Source organism: Haliotis rufescens, unplaced genomic scaffold, assembly GCF_023055435.1.
Source record: "Haliotis rufescens isolate VD_foot unplaced genomic scaffold, xgHalRufe1.0.p SCAF_2, whole genome shotgun sequence".
Classification (NCBI taxonomy): domain Eukaryota; kingdom Metazoa; phylum Mollusca; class Gastropoda; order Lepetellida; family Haliotidae; genus Haliotis; species Haliotis rufescens.
The window spans coordinates 23,855,441-23,879,243 of NW_025963890.1; the positions used below are offsets into that span (position 1 = coordinate 23,855,441).

At 37.6% G+C, this 23,803-nt stretch overlaps 1 protein-coding gene across 6 annotated transcripts in view; it reads left to right on the forward strand.

The window, feature by feature from the left end:
* The window catches only part of LOC124146190 (otoferlin-like), a 243,900-nt gene that overhangs the window by 54,741 nt on the left and 165,356 nt on the right, over positions 1–23,803 (forward strand). For all 6 annotated transcript variants that reach the window (XM_048399771.1, XM_046516364.2, XM_046516363.2 and 3 more), the window contains exon 2: positions 23,657–23,715. In XM_048399771.1, coding sequence (XP_048255728.1) covers positions 23,657–23,715 — 59 coding nt within the window. The remainder of the gene's footprint in view (positions 1–23,656; positions 23,716–23,803) is intronic.

Below are 23,803 nucleotides of genomic sequence, written 5' to 3' on the forward strand. Positions count from 1 at the left end.
ACTACAAGAGCGGTGTGAACTCCGTCCAGAGCATTCACGGCTCTGCGATACTTTTTATACAATCCAAGTCTCAACTCCCTATCCTTCCCTATTCGATGTTTTCTGTCGCTTATTTGATGTAATCGAAATCCATCAACAGTTTCCATCTTTTCAAATGCTTCACCGAGCGCCGGATATAAACTCATAGTGTATATAACGATCATATAATAGTCTTTAATTGGTCTTGCTTAAATGTTTTGATAGTATACATCAACCTTATCAAATGTATATTATACGGCAAGAATATCTTAGTAAGAGAAATACTGTCACTTTTAATAATTTGGACCCCCTCGAGGGTTGCAACGGGCGATGCTCCGATATGAATAATACTGCAACGTTGACGCTCGTGTTTCTTGAGCCATTTAATCGATAGACCTGGTAATATGTCGAAGGCATCTACCGGTGCATCTCCGAACAAGACTTCAATAATAAGCGTAGAAAGATTAGGTATTGCACTCAGGTTAACTTTAATATCTTCGAATTCAGTAACCAAATTTAAACTAATGTTTTTTAAGGCCGGACGACTATATATCATATGACCTGGGTCATCTGGCAGGGGAGTGACCAACACACTTTTTCGTTTTGACGGGATATAAGCCGCGAGTACGATGCCACTATTTATTATCTTAGTTAAATTATGTACCTTACCCATCATCACATAAGGTGGGGTAATGACGATATTCAGTAGCCACTCGATGTTTGCTTCGATCATAGCCCATTTATTATCGTCGTTGCGAGTAATATTGTACGAAGTGTTTTTAATGAGTCTACTAACATCGACATCGCTTAAATCTCCTAGATTACCCGTGAATGTGACTTCTTTCCGCTTGTATACATTATCGTGTAAGTGTAAAGCGTATAACTTACCATTGTAACCGGGTTTATCAAATCCTTCTGTGTCTCCGAGATCGGAAAGCGCAATTGTATTACATTGTCTTACTGTTCCAGGGCCTGATGCATCAACCATTATTTTTAATATGGAGTGTTACACTTAAGTATCCTATATGTACAGGTTGATGTTTTACATCTAATACAGAAATTTTGAGGTCTGAAATAATACCACGCTTCAATTTTTTATATTGTAATAACGAGAATGATTCCGTTCTACCGCTATTATATTTTTCATTTTTCACTGGAACACTTCTGAGTAGAGTTGAAGGACTTTCTAGTTGAATATTATCCGTCGTGCTTATTTGATCAAGATGGATGAACAACTCTTTATAGGGAACTAAATCGGGTAATTTAATTCCCTGTCGTGGTTTGTTAGAATTTATAATTCCTATTCTATGATGAAATCCAAGTGTAACTTCTAAGTATGGCCTAAGAACTACAACGTTTTCTCCAGAGTCGACTTTCACTATCCCATTCGACTCATTTTGTGTTAGACTAGCTCCATTAGGCTTAAAAATTTCATCATTGAGTGAGCATACGCTGTAATACCCATCAGGTATAGTAATGAATTTTTCAATACCATTGTTTTCACCTATTATATCTATACTATTATTTCTTCTCACAGCACTTATATTGGTCCACAGTGGGTAATACGTTACATCCCATAGAGCTACTTCGAGTTGTCCATCCGAGTTATCGATAGTATGAAGCAGTTCAATAGACTGACCATTTGTTATTCCCGGGAGTGTAACATACATATTAAATATACAATGATACTATATCATAACTTAAATATGAAATCGACTCACATTACTAATCAATCGATTATAGTAACTGTCTCCGGTGCTGAGTTTACCGTTAAATTCCACGATATCTTTGAAAAATACAGTTTCACGGCAACTAACGATACAATGGTGGACGATTGGTTTAACCGTCCGATGCAATTTTGGCAGAATCAGTTAAACTTTGCCGTATGGTGTGCCACAACGGGATGTGGTGTATCTGTTAATGCCTCAGGATTTAAACTATATAAGTCTGTTATATTATTTCACGTGTACTATCAGATTAGACGTATACTTAAAGAAATTAGTGCTCCATTACCGATGGATCCAGCATGGAATCATGCAAATAATCATTATAATAAGAGGGCCTTCGAACGTATTTGTAATGAATTTAATGTTTCTACGAGTAAAGATTGGCGCATTAGTGGACCTAGCCATGGTCTAGGTATTCCGTACAATGGACAAAGAACTATTAAAGATAAAAGCGATTATTTAATTAAAGCGGGTGTGATCCCTTCAGGCTTTGCTCTCTCGGATAAACAGTTTAGAGCAGATCGTATGAACTTTGAGAGTGGCATTCCTTATCTTATAACAAAGTTTGTGCATCCAAACGATACAACAGATGCTTGGAATGAATTTCTTAATGATAAAACGGAAAATAATTTTACTAACCCAGGATTTGAAAGAGTTAATGAATCGATAAGAACTTATGTATGGGCAATTCTCGGAGCACAATCGCAAACACGAACGTCCATTATCGGTACTGGGACGGCGTTTGATGCGCAAAAACAGTTTGTCTCAAACGTGGAGGACGCCATTAATTCACCAGTTGACATACCATCGTCTATAAAGCGTTTTCAAGATGCATTACAGTACGCTCAATCCAAAGTGGACTTCGTTTATGCGCCGGGACTATACATGTCTCCGAGTAATATGGAACTTAAGATCGGTCAAGTGATAGGCTATAATAATAAAATTGTTATCGCTACCGATCAACAAAAACAAGGTATAAATTCAGATATTAACGTTGAATTAATAACGCAAACGATCACGGGCGAAAAGGGAATAGTCAAGCCGCAAACACCAACTATCGCTAAAACTTCTACTAATGCACAAGTACCACCGCATATTGAGGCTAAAAATCAACAACATATCGATGAAAAAACAGCGCTTGTAGTGGGTGGAGTCTCGGTTGGTTTACTCATGATTTGGTGGTTAAATAGTTCTTAGCGAACACGTACAACAGCCCTGCAATTGCTACGATCAGCCCCCACAAGTTTTGACTAAGCCAAGTGGTGGTCTTAGCTAATAAATTCAATAGCCAGGAAACAACACTCCCTATTATACCGTGATGTGCGGCCGCGGCTTTCTCAGCGAGCTTTCCCAGTGCTGAACCTAATGCTTTTAAATGCTTTTTTATCCACTCTTTTATACCATTTTTATCGTTAGGCGGTGATCCGCCACCAGTACTGCCACCTGTTAACGAGAGAGTCAAAGTCGATATAATAAAACCCAACGCGGTTAAAATACTGGCAATGGTTATTCCCTGTTCTCTGAACAATGTTTTAATTTTATCGGCCAGTGTAGTGTCATCGTTGAGGACTTGATCGATAGTTTCTCGAATACGACTGATTTGCGAACGAAGTGCCTTTCTATTACTGGAAGCAGCTTCGAGGCGGGCCGATCTTTCGTCTTCTAAGTTACGTAATCTTTCTGCTACGCGGCGTCTACTGAACTCATCGCCCGCCTGTTCGAGTTTTGTTTTCTCTTGAGCTATATGCTTGTCGATTTCGGATATCTTGGCTGTATTATTGATGAGTTCTCCCCGCATTGTTCGCATTGCCTTGTCAAGACCTCGTAATTCCCTAATACTGAACTCTGAATATGGTGATACCTGTACCGTGGAATTATCGTAATAGGTATCTAAGATTTCTCCGAGTCCGTTCGAGGCCACGTTAGAGGCAGCTTCCAAATCATCTGTATTACCGAGTTCAGTACGCACGGTTCGAAGAACCTTAGTAGTCTTCGCGGGAAGTTTTGCTCGTCCGTATTCTACAAAACCTAATTTATCACGAACAAACTCGCGGCTATGTTTACCAGCTATAGTAGACAAGGCTAGGGGCTTACGAGTACTATAATGCATAAGATCAATATGCGGAGAGTCACGCAGTCGCAATATTCCTTTACTATCTAGCATAAACTTTGAATACTCACGACCTATTGGGATAACATAATTTTTATCATCTTTTAAGGCATCGTAATAATCATTGACGGTTGATTGTAAAATTTCATCGTTAAGATTCGTGCCACCAAAGTTGGTTTCATCAGTACCCTCTTCGTTTGGGTTATCAAAGTCATCAAATGTACTTAGATCTAATTCATTATGTTCAAAATTAGCCATTTTTATATTAAACATAGGGTACATAATTTCAATATAAACAATGTCTTCGCAATACGGACGCAAGTTAAACCCACAACGTAGACTTCGAGATCCATTAGGGGTCAAAGCAATTCGTCAGTCTGTAACTATAACTAATAACCCTAGTACCATCGATCAGAATCAAACGCTTCTGGTTCGCTTTCCTAATCTCGGCGCACACGATGTGTTAGTTCCGGGAACTGTCCGACTAGCGTTTACGATTAGTTTGACTTCTACAGACGTTAACAGGGAGCCCGTTCAGAACATAGGTCGTGCTATCGTTAAGAAAATCGCCATTAAAATTAGCGGTAATGAGGTTTTGAGTATCGATGATAGCGATGTATACTATTGCTACATGGATCTCTGGAGAACGGATAAAGAGCGGGAAAACTTACAGTACCAAGGTATTTGTAATAAAAACACATTGAGACTGCGCGTGGGTGCTGAAAATGGCGCTGATACCAACGAAAAAGATAAGGCTGTTGCCGACGCATTAGGTAACAGATTCTATGTTCCCCTAGACTTTGAATTACTAGATTCCCACATGCCCTTTTATCAAGCATCCCTAGGCGATAGGTTAGAATACGAACTCACTTTTAATGACTACGGTAGAGTAATCAGATCTGCTAATGATGATGCTAGCTATTCCATTGACAATATCTCGCTGGAGTACGATATGATAACGGATCCCGAATTAGCCAGACAAATTCGTAACCAGTATTCGGGAAGTTTAGCCATTTTGTACGATCGCGTGCTGCGACACCGAAAGATCACGAGGGACAAAAAAGATACGATGTGGAATATCAATCTAAACGTCCCCACGAGGTCGCTGAAGGGTATTTTAATGTTGTTCGAGGACCCCTCCGATGCGTTTAAAAGAAATACCGAGAAGTTCTACAATCCCAAGATTACAAAAGTAGAATTGACTATCGAGGGCGTTCCTAATCAACTATATAGCCAAGGAATGCTAGCGTATCACCAGTGGGATGAGATTAAAAAACTTCCTTCTATAAAACGTTCTCCGGAAGTTAACGCGGTCGTGAAAGATCTGTCTCTCGGGAGTGTATCGATGGGTGAATACCTCACCACGAAGTACGCGCTATGGCTCGACATGCGAACAACGGACGATGACCAATTACACGGCAGTGGGAGGAGAATAGAAAATGCTAGCGAGGGTGCCACCATACAGATAACGAAGCTCCAGGAAGCGGCTGGTAAATTAAACATATATTTGTACGTGATTATGGATGCGCAACTTAATATACAGACTGGGAGATTCGTGCAAGCAATCTATTGATAATCTTTTACCTAAAGATCCGCACTGCGCTATCATATGCGGGCAAACGGGCTGCGGAAAAACAGCCTTTATTCTAGATATTTTAGAAAGTCAATATCGGGACGTTTTCGATCATATCATTATTCTGTGCCCGACTATAAGCGTTAATAAAACATACCTATCGAGAGATTGGGTAATGAATGACGACGGGGTACACAGAGTCGATCCGGGCGATCGTTTACAAGACTGTCTCCGAGTATGTCACGAAAAATACAAAGGAGAATCAACCCTTTTCGTAATAGACGACTGCAGCGCAAGTAAAGAACTCACAAAAAAGAAAGATATGCTTTCGTATTTAGCCTTCTCCGGTCGGCATACTCAACATAGCGTTTGGGTACTTACTCAAAAATACAACTCTGTCCTGAAAGATCTCAGAGAGCAGACCAAATGGGTAGCACTGTTTCATTGCAAAGATCGGGATTCATTCGAGGAATGTTTACGCGAAAATGATGTCATTTATACCAAGGGGGAACGAGATAAAGTCAGAAAAGTGTTAGCGGCAACGAAGCACTGTAAACTCGTATTAAAAACCGATCAACCAGCTGCTTATGCAATTGCTTAGCAAAATGTAGCAAAATGTAGCAAAATTATAGCAAAAATGTAGCAAAAATGTAGCAAATTGAACATTAGCGGTTAATACTACATAAAATGTGGTTCGAAATCCTCATTCTTTCACAACAGTTCATTATTACGGGATGTATTGGATATGTCATATTATATTATGTTAGACTTAAATATCTCCTTAGGTATTACATTATGGAATGCGACGAACTCATCGAACAAATGCTCAAAGAATCTGATGCAGATCAAAATGTTACAGATAAATCTTTAGATAAACATAGAGAAAGACTTGCCGCTTTGGTAGCCGGTGGAAAATGTTCCCAATATTTGGGGGAAAATTATACCATCGAAAAAATTGATAACATGACCGACGAAGAGATTAAAAAACTGTACGCTCGTTACGAGTCTAGACTGGGAGCTACCATGACTAAAACGATAGGGTCTTCTATATTACAACTATACACAGCCGTAGCTAGTACGTTTCTCCCCATCCCGGCAGAACATCGCCTGTATTTATGCGAATCTCTCGAGAAAGACCCATTCATCGAACACGCTATAAGCGCAGTGAGCTGTGAGTTTTATCATAGATACGGAATGTTCTTAGCTCCGTTCACCACAGCTTTAATAACGGCTAGGTATTGTCAATTTAAACATACGTGCCCACTTAATAATATAAATGGAGACACAACAGATTGCGGAAACACAATCACAACAGGTGACACCACAGATTGTGAACGAGGAACCACAGATTGTGGAAACGCAACAACAGATTGCGGAACAACAAGTGAATGAGGAACCACCACATGTGAATGAGAAAACAAAAAAACAACCCAGAGTTACTAAGAATCCTTTGAAAATAGCCGCAGGAAGAAAGGGAGGGCTGGCGCGCAAAGCGAAATTAATAAATAATTCAAATCCGATTAAAACATGGGCACTAGTAGGAGTTGCTGGTATAGCGGCTGTATGGTTCTTTTATAAGACCGGAGAAGAGAAATCGTCACCCCCGCCGCAACAACAAGTTCAATTAGAGGTTAGTCCTCATATAATGCTATAAGAAGCATGACTACTCCAGCTACAGACGGTAAAATGTTGGTAAACGCGACGTATCATTCAGCGGTGGTCACCGGCTTGGCCATTGGATATGCCCGTATGGCTAAAATGATTACTAAAGCCACACCTCCCAAGCTAGATTTTAATGGATATGACATACCAATGATGGTTCTGGATATTGGATTGGCTATGGCAACGAAGGATATGCTCATCAAACAAGGACTTATCCCGGAAGACATAATGAAGTAATTAAACATTTGAATATTTATATTCATATAAATATGGCAACAATTGCGATGATGGTCGGTGGAGCTGTTGTTAATGCTCTAGCTTTTTCGGGGAGTAATTATTTATTTTCCAGTATGAGGGGATCAAACGCTAAAGAAGTTGAAGAGGAGCGTAAACGACATAACGAAGCTTTAGAACAATACCAAGCAGCCCAGTTACAATATACACAACAGAGAATGAAGAGATTAGACTTTATTCATGGACAACTGATTAAGGAAGGACATTCAATTCAAACGTTTAAGGATGTCGAATCTGCCATGCACGAATACTTCCTCGTTTATGGGAAAAAACTAGACCCAATACCAAGACCAACAATGAGTCAGTTTTATACACCGTCAGAGGAACAAAAGAACCGAGAGGTCACATTTATCATGTTGGGATTGACTTCTGTATTGATTTTCAGCTATACCATGCATAAGTCGGAGTGACCTAGTTTAGAGCGATCTATAAATAGCATAATCAATATCTCACAGTGTAGCTGTGATTTGCATTTAGACAAATGATATGATAGATGTATATACCATGAATAACTGCAAGTTTACACTCATGGGAAAGACTACCCTTTGTAACCGGCGCTGTGTTGATTTTTTTTACTGCGGGATACACAACTATTACATCAGGCGCGGAAACATTAACTATAAGTGTTCTGTATGCGGGATAGGGGTCAAAGGTCGTTATTGTTTATGTAAGGAACACGGTGCTGATAGGGTCAGGAACCAGATTATTTATGCTAGGAAGAGAGATTACATCAATGAGAGGAATAGGTTGGGGAGAATATGTATTTAGATATATGAAAACAACCAATTAGACATTTGTCTCATTTTGCATATACCATTCAACCACAATGGTTTTTGTCAGAGAATTAAAAGCAATGGCAAAGCAAAGTGGACTGCGTGGATATTCTCGTATGAGAAAAGCTGAATTGATGGATTTACTCGGTTTGGAATACAACAGACCCCAGACTGTTAGAGAACTCAAAGTTCGAGCGAGAAACAGTGGGCTGAGAGGTTATTCTCGAATGAGAAGAGCTGAATTGATCGCTTTACTAGATAATAATCAACCTATTGATGATGTTGATAATGATAATGATGATAATGATGATGATAATCAACATCAAGAATTAATATTTGTACCCACATCCGCCGGCGTTGGTAAATATCTAAGAGGTTGGAAGATGGATATTAATTCCAACATGGATGTTAACGATATTAAGCCCATCATATCGAGTAAAATTAACGAGGAATTAGATGATTTACATAGTATAAAATACCAGCTGACGATTAAAATGACATTGAGTAAAAGTAACACAGACGATAGCACCGAATATACCGAACCATATTTCCGTAGCAATCAAGAAGTTATAACCGAATCCGATACTATAAACTCATCATTAGATACATCAATTCAGAGAATACAGGAAACTTTAGAACGCTGGACTAATAGAGGTTCGGGTTGGGGTGTGGATAAAATCGATAGTTTATATTTAGATATAGCAAATTATATGCCCTTCAAAGGTGGATCTTATATAGATTTACCTCCGTATTATAAGAAGAAAAAAGCGATAATTAACGTTAAAAATAAATCCGATGACTGTTTAAGAATGATGATAAGATCTGCATTGTTCCCCGTAGATTCTAAAATTGCAAATAGACCTTCTAGCTATCCTCAAAACGATGGACTCAACTTCGATGGTATAGACGAACCTACACCAATATCACAAATTGATAAGGTGGAAAAGCAAAATAATTTAGCTATAAATGTTTTCGGACATTCTAAAGGAATTGTTGTACACAGGATAAGCTCCGCTCCGGAAAATATCCCCAGAATCAATTCATTTCTTATCGAAAAAGATGGTAAATATCATTATACGTGGATAAAGAGTTTAAACAGGCTATTATACGATCAAACAAAACATGCTAGAAAGAAATATTTCTGTGAAAGATGCCTGCATGGGTACAGCAGACAAGATCTATTAGAAGTGCATAAAAGACTGTAGAGGTGTTGGACAGAATGCTATTAGGATCGATATGCCTAAAGAAGGAAAAAATATATTAAAATTTGAACATTATTGTAATCAAATGCCAGTACCGTACGTAATTTACGCCGACTTCGAAGCGCTTATCAAACCCATAGAAAATACCAACCATAGCAATACTGATAATAGTTTTACGTACAAAACTCAAGAACATATTCCTTGTGGGTTTGGATATATAGTTGTAAGGTATGATGGGAAAACAAACCCGCCGGTGATTTACAGAGGACCCGATGCAGTGGGAAAGTTCCTAGAATATCTACAAAATGAAGAGAGAATAATCAGGGAAAAATTATCGTGTAAGAAACCCATGCGTATGACGAGGGATGATTGGAGGGTCCATAAGAAGTCAACGAGTTGTCACGTTTGTAATAAACCCCTGGATGGGGATTCCGTAAGAGATCATTGCCACGTCACGGGTAATTATAGGGGAGCCGCTCATAACGAGTGTAACTTGAAACTAAAAATGAATGCTCAGACAATACCCATCCCCGTTGTGTTTCATAACCTTAGGGGATACGATTCACATCTCATTATGCAAGCTATCTCGAAGACCGACGGCGGTTTAACGTGCATTCCTAACAATATGGAAAAATACATATCGTTCTCGTTGACTAAACCTATACATTATAGGGACAAGGATGGGAAATCTAGAACAAAGCAAAGTAATGGGCTTAGATTCATAGACTCCGTACAGTTTCTGTTATCTTCCCTGGACAATTTAGCTAATGCGAACAATCCCGATGACTTCGCGATAACAAATAAATATACCGATAAGATAACTCGTCATTTGTTGCTGAGAAAAGGTGTATATCCTTACGAATATATGGATGATTGGTCTAGATTCGAAGAAACTGAATTACCACCCCTCGAATCATTCTATAGTAACTAAACAGAATCTAGAATAACAGATGCCGATTATGAACACGCTCTGACGGTCTGGGATAAATTAGGTTGTAAGAATTTAGGCGATTATCACGATCTGTACTTAAAAACCGATGTACTGTTACTCGCCGATATGTTCGAGATATTTAGAAAGACATGTTTCAAACAATACGGCTTGGACCCGGCATGGTACTATTCCAGTCCCGGACTATCGTGGGATGCATTGTTGAAGAAGACCGGCGTAGAACTAAAACTACTCACAGATTACGATATGCACTTGTTTATTGAGAAAGGATTAAGAGGTGGTATATCGATGGCAGCTAAAAGGTATTCTAAGGCTAATAATAAATTAGTGGAAGGATACGATCCCAGTAAACCCGACACCCACATATTATATCTCGACGCTAACAATTTGTACGGATGGGCTATGAGTCAACCTTTACCCACGGGTGGTTTTGAATGGGTCAATGATATCAATATGAATAATATCCATAATATCGAAGTGAATAAAGGGTACATACTAGAAGTTGACTTGGAATATCCAAGTTCGTTACATAAAGACCATAACAGTTATCCGCTAGCTCCCGAAAGATTAATGGTTAATAAAGATTGGATGTCGGAATATCAACGCTCCTTGATGGGTAATAGTAGGTTAGCTAACGTAGAAAAACTCGTACCAAATTTGATGGATAAGACAAAATATATAGTTCACTACAGAAATCTCCAGTTGTATCTATCGTTAGGTATGAAACTTAAGAAAATACACAGAGTTCTAAAGTTCGATCAAAGTCCTTGGATGGAGCCCTATATAAGGTTGAACACAGATTTAAGAAAGATAGCTACCAGCGATTTCGAAAAGAATCTGTATAAGCTCATGAATAACTCGGTATTTGGTAAAACTATGGAGAATCTAAGGAAGCGTGTTGATGTTAAATTAGTCAGATCTAATGAGGAAGAAAGACTCAGGAAACTTATAGCCAGTCCGGCTTTTAACAGAAGCAAGATATTCGATAACGACTTAGCCGCGTTGCATATGCAGAAGAGTAATATAAAATTCAACAGACCGGTGTACGTCGGTATGAGTATTCTCGACTTGTCAAAACACTTAATGTATGACTTTTATTACAACGAACTTAAGAAGCAATACGGCGATAGATGTGAGGTGTTATATACCGACACAGATTCTTTGTTGATGGAAATACAAACCGAGGATGTGTATAAAGATATGGCAGAAAAAATAGAAATGTACGACACGAGCGATTACCCTAAAGATAATCCACTGCACAGCGTAGTAAATAAAAAGGTGTTAGGTAAGATGAAGGATGAATGTGCTGGGACCCCTATAGCGGAGTATGTGGGATTAAGACCTAAGATGTATTCTATAAAGAAGTCCGATAATGGAGAGATAAGAAAAGCTAAGGGCGTTAAGAAGTACGTTGTAAAAAAGCATATCAAACATGAACAGTATAAAGAATCATTATTCAACGGTAGAACGTTCAAACACGAGATGAACTCTTTAAGAAGTTACGATCATAGGATATATGGATTAAGAATGAACAAGACATCATTATCCCCCTTAGATACAAAGAGATGGATTGATAATGATGGTGTAAATACCTATGCTTATGGTTATGGTGGTAAAACCGTACCGTCGGGAACTATGAACAACTCTTCTCGTACAAATGCCCTGCCCGGTCCATCTTGAAGATAATAAAGAATGGGCTCTCCTTCTTTCGTAACCAATCGACTAATGTTATACGTCTTAAGGGACCATATGGGATCGGTTGCGCGACGTAGGCCTCCTTCGAGTTCACCTGCCTGGTATAAATATCTTACCCTTACTCTATCCGGAAGTTTTCGTTCTTTGCCTCTCCTCGGTGCTGAAGATTCGGAAGTCACGGATTTCATTTTAATAGCATGGGATGGTTTCTTCCCTATTAATCTCGTTACTTCATTATTCAGCGCTGATACAACGGCTGGTAATCGTGTCACCCATTCGGTTGATCTCAATCGCTCAGATTTCATTTCGATCCCATACTGATAGCCAAACAAACGTTCCGCTAATGTCCTGTTAAATCTTTCGACGATAGCTTGACTGCGGTGGGCCTCTCTTTCACCACAGACGATTTTGACATCGTTCTTTGTTAACAGTTTAGTTACCGATCCCATAAACTCGCGACCAGGATCTACTTGAAATAGCTTAGGCCATTTTAGCGGTCCACGTTTATATATGCGACTCAGTGCATTAGCTACCTCTGTTGATTCTTTCGATGTTAATGGCTCAGCCTCTTTGTATCGACTAGCCACATCCACTACCGTTAAAGCGTATTTATACGTTTTGCGTTTTACCTTATCGTGGGGAAGAAACAAGAGGTCAGCCTGATGAACTTCATTCGTTGTAAAAATATCAAACTTCTTCCTCGGTATATAACGCGGTGCCGGTAAATATATCTGCCACATCGCTTGTTTCTTTAACCAATCCTTGGCCACATCTTGAGATACCTTAGCCGCGGTGGCTAATTTTTTTATTGCTCCTACACCTTTCCAATATCCTCGTGGGCTATAGTAAATTTTATCCATTATTAATTAATATTGATATTTCTTTTAAAACGACTTTCGTTGAATCACATCATCATTTTTATACTAATAGAAGCAATGATTGGCCCCAGGTATTGGTGAGCTAGGGTTAATCTCATGACTATCATTAAATCGCATCATCATTTTGGCATAAAAAATTCCTCCTGTAGTAGCAGTATAGGTATATGAATCCTGCTCCAGTGGAGTTGCGGCAGAACCATCATTACCTATACTACTCACCCAACAAGGATGTTGATAGCATTCCTGATCCTGTAACCCCACACCCAACAAGGATGATGATAGCATTCCTGATCCTGTAACCCCACACCCAACACGGATGTTGATCGCTCTCCTGATTCTGTAACCCCACACACAACAAGGATGAAGATAACATTCCAAATGTTACTTGGTATGAGTAAGGTCAATAAATTTCTTATGATAAAACACTGATTGTTATTTTCAATAACATAACATTTACACCACTTTATATGAAGCACAGTTACTTGTTTCCATTAATACAAATAGTATTCCCAATGCGGTAACCCTTCACCCTTCAACCCTTGGTTTTAACTTTTGATTAACATTACTTTATAACAAATCTCATAAACCAGTTTGAAATATTTGTGTTTGTGCACTCACGACATAATATAATGCACATCTATGTTTGTCACATGGAAATAGATTTTTTTTTTGTAGTTTCAGAAGGTGAGGTGAGGTGAAATTGGGTTTAACATCGCATTCAAGATTGTTGCACTTACATAGCAACGTTAGGCATAAAGAGGTGTGATAGGTAAAGAAACATGGTCAATGCATTTTACAAAAAATAAGCGCACCAGGCATTCAAACTGATTGAACAAAGTCATGTGTTATGAGTTGCCCCATTTTCTAACAGAGATATCTACTCAATACATCATAAGAGAAAGTACAGAACTAGTCATGAAGTACTATTTTGCTGACATACCATTCCCTCCTTTTTTGCGTGGGCAAACATAAATTCTGACAGATAGCAATAATGGGAATTGTTAGACATGAATCTTTCAAACCCGTTGCTCATCAGGGCCTAATTAAGCTGATAGAGTAGTTTCTAATAAGGAATCTGCATACTTGATCAGGCCACTCATATGGGAGATATTACTTTCGTTTATCACCAGGATAGTAGTTAAATGCATCCTTCAGACATTCTTAGACTGACATTTCAGAGTGAAATATGTACTGTGAGCATGCAGAAGGAAATACTGTTTCATAACAATGTATCCTCCCTATACATGGTCTTATTTCTGCTATGCCTATAATGTATTCTTTGACGTGCAAAACATATGGAAAATCAATTGACCTGATTGTACTCTTAGTCTTGACCTGATACAAGTTCACCTTCCTGGCTATATGTCTGAAACGTTGGTGATAATTGCCATGTGATCATGAGATCCATGTGCTGTTGTGGCTATATCCTACGCAGATTATATGGTAATACCACTTCCTGATTTCCCAGAAGACTGTTTTGAAGATCGATACATCATTAGAAGGATTCAAGGGAAAATATGAATGGTAACTTAAACTTTCATTCGCCATCACTGATGGTTGAAAATTCCAAAAAAATATGTGGACACATTGTTTTAAGGGTTTCACACACTGGGACAAACTATTCATCAATTAAAATAAACATGTGAAGAAAAAGAGTAAAATTTGGGCTGGACTAGAATTTGATATCATCTGTGGATTGTTTACACCTGTTCAAGACTCCATTTGTCATTGCATTCATTCAAGTACACAAAATGCATATATTCAAGTATACAAACTGTTATTTTCAAGATTATCAAACTGTTTGGTTAGGTATCTATTTTATCTACTGTAGGGTTGATTTGCTTTATATATACAAATTTAGCATTGTGTGAATATTCTACATGTTTAATAAACTAAACTAAAATAAACTTCTTCGATAAGGGTGTGTTGAATGTCATACTGGTAATCTTGAGATCTATTTTGACCTTTCTCATCACAGCTGGAGAAATGACAGCAATATTTTATTATGATATTGGTATAATACTGTGTCCGGTTGGTGAGTATTGGTTGTATTTTGTGAGAATATACTCAACCATCTGTTTAGAAAGGTAGAGGATGGAATATATCATCTTGTTTTGGACTATTATTAGTTACCGGTAATGATGTTTAGTTGTTTGTCTGGCTATAGGAAGTGACGAGACACCTTAAAAATCCTCACACTTCAGGTCTGAAGGATTAAGTTGCTGGGAACAGGAATCAGTTCTGGAGTGAAGTAGAAGCCATAAGATTTTTTCAGATTGCTGATTTCACTTCAGATTCACTTAACTTTATGAAGAATATATCTTCCAACCTATTCAAAAAGATGTTTTATTGCAATGAGAATTTAGTACTGGTGTTCACATGATGTGGATGAATGATCAAAAACTAGTTAAAGTTTAATTAAATGCAGTAAAGTCTTTGAAGAGAGGTATGATGGGCATTTCATTTCACTAGATGACTTCGCACTCTTGCAGTGGCATCACTTGTAATAGATAGGGTGAGTAGATGTCAGACTGACAGCCATAAAATTACCAATTACCAGCTTCCTATTGAGCTTTCTTCACAGTGCGCAGTACAACAAAACCTCATTAGGATGGTAATCCAACTCCTGGAAGCCTCCTGGAATGCAACTCCAACAAAAAAAGATTTTTCTTCTTTGTCAATTAACAAGTATAAGTGCCACTGTTGGGCACTTCATGAAGGTCATTGTGTGTACAGTCCCTGGGGACACACATTTCAGTCCTTTTTTCACCATAGCTCATTCACTTTGGCAATTTTAGAAAAGTTACAGAAGAAGATTTTGTTTAAAAAAAATATACCTACCATGATGTAACATACTTTCTTAATATCATAAAATCCATTTTCTCAAACATTAATATGTTTTATTTGTGAGGAAATATGTAATGACGTTTGGTCCAGCAATACTTCGTCACATCATGATGCAAGCAGATGATTGCTGTACATGAGAAATGTCCCAAAATACTTTGGATGAGCTGGCGTCAATTTACAGGCACATACTCATAGGCTTTTTAGCTTATTAATATAAACTTCATTTGTAAATCAGCATGGTTTGACTTCAGTGAAGATATTTATATAACCACTGGCAGTCAAATATCATATATATTCATGATAATTTAAACCTATAATGCATAACTGTTTTTGAAATTCAAATTTCTCTTAGAACACAGCATAGCCATCACATCCATCTGTATTGCAAGAGATTACCTCACAACATCATACAGCCATGTCTGATGCAAGCAACAATCAGCAAGTAAAGCAATGTTCCTTTCTCACGCAACAGCAAGTCAGATAATGAAGGGGTTTTTTTTCCTGCTGAATAAAGGGCTGGTTATCTCCCCGAGGTGATGCAGAATAATAATACACTGTGGAGGAATGCAGCCTATGAGGATAAGGTCAACACTAAATTAATATCCGTGCCACTATGCCAGGCTATGATGATATACCAAGATAAACTGCCCCTTTGGGCTCTTTGCTTGGGCTTCATTTATGTGAAATCTCTTCTTCTGAATAAATATTTGTCACACAAATGATAAAGGATAGTTTTACGTATGTTTGCATTTGTTCCAGTGCTTTTCCCTTTTTTTTGACTTGTACTCTGTGGTCATGTGGCTTTGCAGGTGAACAGTTGACTTGTCTTTGCATTTCAACTTTAAGAGATTGACTAGATCAAGAGTGTTTTCAGGTAAATGCAGATATTGTACTCTCTGAATATGCACATACCTACACCTTTAAACTTGATACACATAGTTGGCCTTTTTCTCATAAGTGTGTTGTTTCTTTGTGTTAATTAAAATGTTAAACTGACAAATTAATTGTCCTGTAGACTAAGAATTGGTGAAGATGAAGGCTTTCTGAGCTTACAAGTTGTTCCATATGTGTACATGCTGTTAGAAAGCTGAACAGCATCAGAACAGATTTGCCCTGGAATTGATACTTCAAAGTTGTTGTTTTTATGAGAAAGTATCTTTTATTTAGCACTAATGATGCACAGCTCTATACTCTTGTGGTGTAACACTTTATACACTTTAGGCTTTCTTTGTGCTGCCAATTTATTTATAGGTTCTTTGCATGATATATCCAGTGGATTTATTTCAGCAGATACTTGTGGATGAAGCACTTTTGTATTTAATGTGGACTTCTTGGAACTGAGTATTAAATGTGATATTTGAATACTTGTTTTGCCATATCAAATATAGGTCAGGTAAAAGTGGATGAAAAATATTGCAACTCTCATGTTTCACCTTCATCTGTACTATCAATGTCAAAAGTGCCTCTATGTACTTATTCCTTAGTGCAATTCTTTTGGTTTGTGTTAATATGCCAGCCTCTCTATAAAAATATTTGTTGACATGATATTCTTACTTCAACAAGAATCATCTGACCTGGCCACTTTATAATCATCTGATTTGGATCTTATTTCATCAGATTAACTTACAGTACATTTGGTATAAGCATTATGAAGTACAAAGTATCACATTTTAAACTATAACCCCTGATTGGAGATAACGATGCACCTGACAGAAGCATCTTTTGTATGGAATCCTACAAAATGGCAGCAGTGATATTGATTTAAAACTCTCTACTTATCAGAATTGCCCGAACGTGTTGATTGATCATCTTAAAAGCTTTTGTTGATGTGTTCAGTGACCCTGTCTGCTGTAATGACTGTCAGCTGTCTTGGTCAACCATCTCACAAGTGTTATACAGTGATACACTGGCTCACTGTAAACCACTCATGTCATCAGGGTACCTCACTGACAGCAATTCATATTTGTTGTGAAAGAATGGGCATGAAAGCATTGCTGAGGAGATGATTGGGTAACTAGGTCCTCTGTGGGGTTTCTACATTTTGTCAGTGTATCCTTACTATGGCATCATTATCATGTGTAGCAGTCGTTTATAGAATCTTTCCTATTCTGGACGTAATTTTATCATGATGTGAAGAAGTGGGCCTGAATGATGTGGTTATTTACTGATTCTTGCCTGGATTGCCTTCCTTGACTGTATGCTGAAATAGATACAGTATCTCCAATTTCTCATGAAAGATACATATGGAACAAAAGTAGGTTTCAGTCCAAGGGGCTTATAGTTAGCATAAAGAATTTATTCTGGATGAGCAAAGCACAGATGCCAAAGCAGAGAAGTAAAAAGTGTGATTTTGTAGAAGAAAGTGCTTTGTCTAAGAGATAAATGTGCTGGGCTGATTATTTTTAACATGGTATTGGCCTTGGTACATCTGGGCAATCAGCGCTCCTAGATTGGTGTGTGAAAGCAAACTGAAGGTGTTTGATCGATACAGCTGATCAGATCCACCAACATCCATCTCAGTTGCTCATCATCATTCCCACCCTGATTTATTTATCAGGAGCACAGAGTCCTGTGTATTTCGTTTACCCAGCTCTTCAAGTTACATCCCAATGCTTTGGTAGTTATTTTTATGTGTGCCATAGAGTTACATCAGGCATGCTTATTTGCTGGGGTATACCTTGAGCTTCAAGAACACTGCAGAGCAACCCAGTCAAAGAATTATTGAAATTGTAATTTGACAGACCAAAACGTGTTTATGTCATTTCTTCTGTATCTGTGGTAACCAAAAGCTGTAAAGCCATAACACTCATAACTTTTTACTTTTCATTCAAAATAGATACCGGTAGTACATCACAATTATGGTGGACATTTCTGTAGAAAATTACTTTTCATTTTAAATGTAAGATTCTGTTTGATATGGTTAACCAGGAAGACATTTTCAGTGAATTTGAAAAGTCGAATTTGAAACATTGATTAGGATAGTGTTGTGAAGTGTGTTGTGGAGAAAGTGTCTAATCAGTCTGACACCCATGTTTGAAAAGGCCAGTTAGTGTCAGATAGTGTGTTCTGTTGGCCGCAGGATTAGTTAGTTTTTACTCCTGAGAAGCAACAGACATTCTGCCACATTCATGGCACAGAACACATTGTACTCTTCCCAACATTGTAGCACATTACATAATTCACAAGTAGTAGTCACCAATAATGCTTTTGGATTAATTTTCAATCATCTCAGTCCTTGGTTCATACTTCTGTGAGCCATTTTTGTTATTGATAACAAAGCATAAACATTCCTGTAGTCCTGTCTTGTACTTTGGCAATTGATGTTGGTATTGTCTTGAACCAGTCATGGAGATGGGATGAGATGGAATTCCCATGTATGCGTTAAGACCTACAGCTGCAACAATTGATCTGTTCATGTTGTTAGGCGGAATACTTACAGTATTGAAGTCTGAAAGGACTTAGCATGGGTGGAGAGCCAATGCCAAATTGATTTGATTAATTTTGTATTAGTACATCCAAATAAATGTCACTTTTTTTCAAAATGGCAGTGTCAGTATTCCATTAGCAGTAGTAGGATCAAACTACTATTCTGTTCTAAAGTTGATTAATCAAGGGAAGTCTAAAATTTAAAGAAGCGCCACCTCTCTAGTGCTTTAATTATGCTGTAGTACTCATCATTCCGATCAATAGTGGATCAACAGGAAATTTGTTCTGTCTATCGTGTATGGATTGTGTTACTTGTATCCTTGTACAAGAAAATATAGCCAAGCATCCACTTGTGCATGTTCCTCAGGAGCAGTGAGGATTGTAGAAACCAAACAACTGTGAGCCAGATGATCAATAATTTACTGCAGTTACATAGCCCTGTTAGATTGCAGGTGATCCAACCATAGACGCACCACAAATACTGAACTTATTGATTTTATAGAGAAATATAACAAGATTCACATATTTCATTCTGATAACAGTTTCATTATTCATCTCCAATCTGATGAGTTAAATTGCATCTGGTTGCAATGTCTCAGCAGAATCTTATCCTGGATAGAGTCAGATATATGAAAGCTCATATTGCATCAGATTATCACTGGACATGGTATTTCCTACTTGTGTGGTGAAGAAAACTGTTTAACCTCAATGGCCATGATGTGCAGGTTGCCAACTTGGCAATTTGTATAGCTTTTCATAGCATGTTATTAATGACACAATAGGTTAGCAGGTTCAATGTTATAATGTTTATTTTCTGCATTGGGTTAGTTTGTTCAAAATGTTTATGATGAAGTCTCTTATTACTCTCAATGCCAGTTTCCAATAATCTCCAGGAAAACAGAGATCTTTGTTGTTGTCAGTCATAGCTCTCATAAAACTGTCACTTCCAGTTTGTTTGAATTCCCCATTTTGCAGTTTTATCGGGACAGATAGCAATATACCTTTAAGTCTTTAAACAAATAGTACATTGACGGTTCTCTGGGTTTTCAAATCATGCATGAAATAATGCGCTAAAGTATGAGTGTGTCATCATACCTTTCGTTCATGCACAATTCAATTCTCAAACTAAAACAGTAGAGCTCTGCACAGCAAAGCCAACAAGCGCTGCGGAGAGCAAACTGGCTTCAATACATGATTTTAGATAGAGGCTAATTGAAATGAAAGCGTGTGTGTTTTCTTATGGATGTGTATAACAAAAGACTAATTGCCAGCTTGATTTGATTAGAAGCCAAGGTTTATTAAAGCCTAGATTATGATATAGCTATGTCTTTGTTGTTTGAAGCCTATCACTCTCCTATCCAAAGTTCTATATTATTATGCAAAACAATATGTAAAGTGAACTGAAAGGCTTGCATGAGGCCGGTCTGATCTTATTTCAGAATATGTGCGATTGTTTACAAACAAGAGAAAAGTCCAGTCACATAATAAGCTTAAACCCGCAGTGTGGTCACTGGAGCAGAAAATTCTCTCACAGAATAAGGCGATCAGAGCCAAGTAAGCTTGAAGGTTATCAGCTATTGTTTACAAACAAATGGTGTCCTCACATAGGAATCCATTCCAACATGCTGCCATTCCAAAAGGTGAATTGAATCCATTGAAAATATTGGAAAATAAAATTATATTTAAGTTAAAAGGTTTTTAAAATATCATCTGTATTATTTTCAGTTGTCGTGTCAAGTTGCAAAACTTGCCCTTTTTCATTTCATGGTCAGGTCTTGAAAAGGGGAAATGAACTGATTAATTGTGGGCTGCCATTCTGAAACCCTTCCCATGGTTGTGCTTTTCTTGATGTGTTATATGTGACAAAAATGACATTTGATACATTTAATGTTGAAAATCATAGTTTACTTTTTTGGATCATGTACTCAGTTATTCTATGAAAATGATCTGTCAGTGAAGATGTGATGATCAATTAGAAAATGCTCAAAATCAATTCAAAAGTAAGATGCAGCAAAGCACTTTGATTCACATATTCCCAGATAAAAACTACATATGTTTGGGGGGCAATCACAGCATACAATATGTCACCACTTTCTTCAGTTCTATTTTATATTCCTATATATATAAGATAGCTTTTAGATAAATCACAATTGACAATAACAAAACATTGTTCTGTCATGACATCATTTCCCGAGATGATGTCATAGATTGGACGATGTTATCTTTGAGAGGGTAGTGTCTAGTGAGTTGTTCCCCATAGATGTAGCTTGGCAACACAGAAAAACGCCATGGTCTAACGACTGCATCCAAATGTTGGCGAGATATGTCAATCTGTATTAGGGGGAAAGGTACATATAATCTGAGCTATATCAAAATATTATATTCATAACAAATTTACATACCCAAAAATATTATATAACTGAGCTATATTAAATATATTACAAAAGGCTTATATAAATAAAATAACATTTATTACTAATTTATTATACTAATTTATGATGCCGCAATTCACTGTGCAGAGTTGCGTCCTTTGTGCATGCGAGATACCTATGATTGTGGTTTCAAATCCGAGTTTAACCCGATGATGTTTCTTAGTTCGTCGGCACCAAACCTGTGCTTGTGGGCTTGTGGTAAACATCTGAGACCTGCATCAATTCAGGCTTTCCTCCCACAAAAATGAGTAAAATGTTGGTAATGACACCGCACACTTATCTAAAGATGCAAACCCACTGATACAGTGGTCCCTCGCTATTGTGCTCTTCGATAAAGCTCTACCTCAGTTACTACTCGCGGTAATGCATGGCTCCCAAAATTTATGTACTCTTTTATTACTGAGAGTTTTACACAGACATAATTGTATTGTTGTTCGTTGTTCATTTGCACATAACGCTTCTCATTGCATTATCAACCGTTTATCGCTGAATGGTGTTCTAATAATCTGTTTGAAAACATCCGCGGCAAGTGATTGGTCAATTTTGAGCACGTGACCTCAGGCAGCCAATCAAATTATAGCTGTGATACCAAGCTCGTGTTTGATAAATTTCAGAAGTTAGCGAAAGATTTTTTGTTAAATCGTGTTATTCTGAACGTTTTAAGCAGGAAATCACGATATATATTAAAAATATGGAACTTCGCGAATGTATCGTGCTAGGTTACGAGCTGTGACAAAGATTTTTCATGCATATATTTTTGCATTAAACGTTGTGTCTGAGCCGAGAATTCAAGGCGACGAAATCCGAGATGTCATTTGACTTACATTACACGCGATCGCACGAAACGATGTAAATAATAACTTAGATGTAAGTTTGATTACTTTTAGATATATTTTTGTTGATTTTATTTATCACTTTGTATAATATATTTAAAGATTTGCTTAAAACGTCTTTATTTTGCTCTTTGACATGTTTGATGCGGACCCGTTGTCGAAATGTGTGTCCGAGAATTTTATTTTCAATAACATCGCGGGAAATAATGAATAATTTTTTAATTTATCGATAAAAAATGATAAATTGAAATGGAATACGTTTTTCAGACATTGTGAAATGTGACAGATTTAACAAATGAATGATATTACAGGTAGATCTAGGTCCATAAAAATATATACTATTTTGACGTGACGTGAGATAAACACATATTGATGATTTGAGATTTGCCGAGCGCGCTCCCCCGCCTCGGCCTCGGTTAAACGGCTCATCGTCTATAACGCCCACCAATTATTTGGACCCCATTGGTAGCGTTGTAGCGAGGGACCACTGTACTGAGAAAATGCAGTCTTGGTATATCTTATTTCATATATGCCTGGAACAAGACCAGTGATTCCATAGTGGAGTGTCTTCATACTAACCTTTTAATTGTGTGCGTGGGTAGAAACTGGCATGCAGAATGCCAGAATTGATGTGCCATCTGCCTGCATATAACTTCATTTAGGTGTAGTGTAGACAAATGTGACAGCTTCATTATAGGGGTCTAGCCCAATTCTGGAGCTTGAATGTAACAGTTGGAAAGATTAGTACAGACCTGATGAAAAGCTGAAACTGAGACTGCCTTTGGATGGAACCGTCTCAACATGATTTCCATCTATTCTTCTACTGCTCCTATAATTTATAGATAGAGATGATCAATTATCTCCAATATTTCTACAATATTTGTGGGTAAATGATATGTCTACAGTTGGCACAAAGTAGTGAATGCTGATAGGATTGGCATGGCCAATAAGAACATAAATTTCATTTTATATTTATAGTAAACTGATGATATTGCCTGTAACTCCTAAACATTTCATACAGTTTGAAATTATACAGTCCCTCAAACAGAAATAACTGCATATTTGATATTTACTTTGAAACTATTTCTTTTGGGCCGGTTGCCAGAAATATTTCATGAACTGAGATGGAATTGTTTGATAATATGAAGGAGAATTGTCTTGATGAAGTAAAGTTTTTGATATAAGAGAATTGCATATTGTTTGATTGTTAATTGATTGTGTTGTTTTGTGCTTCCAGGTGTGTCCCACTACACAAGAACCCATGAGAACTCAGAAGACACATGCCTGTTTGATGAGGTGAGCACCAACTGACCTTCTTCAAGTGTATTGTTACAGACATGCATGGGAAGCCTGTGTTTAGAGACCAGACCAACATGATGGTCGA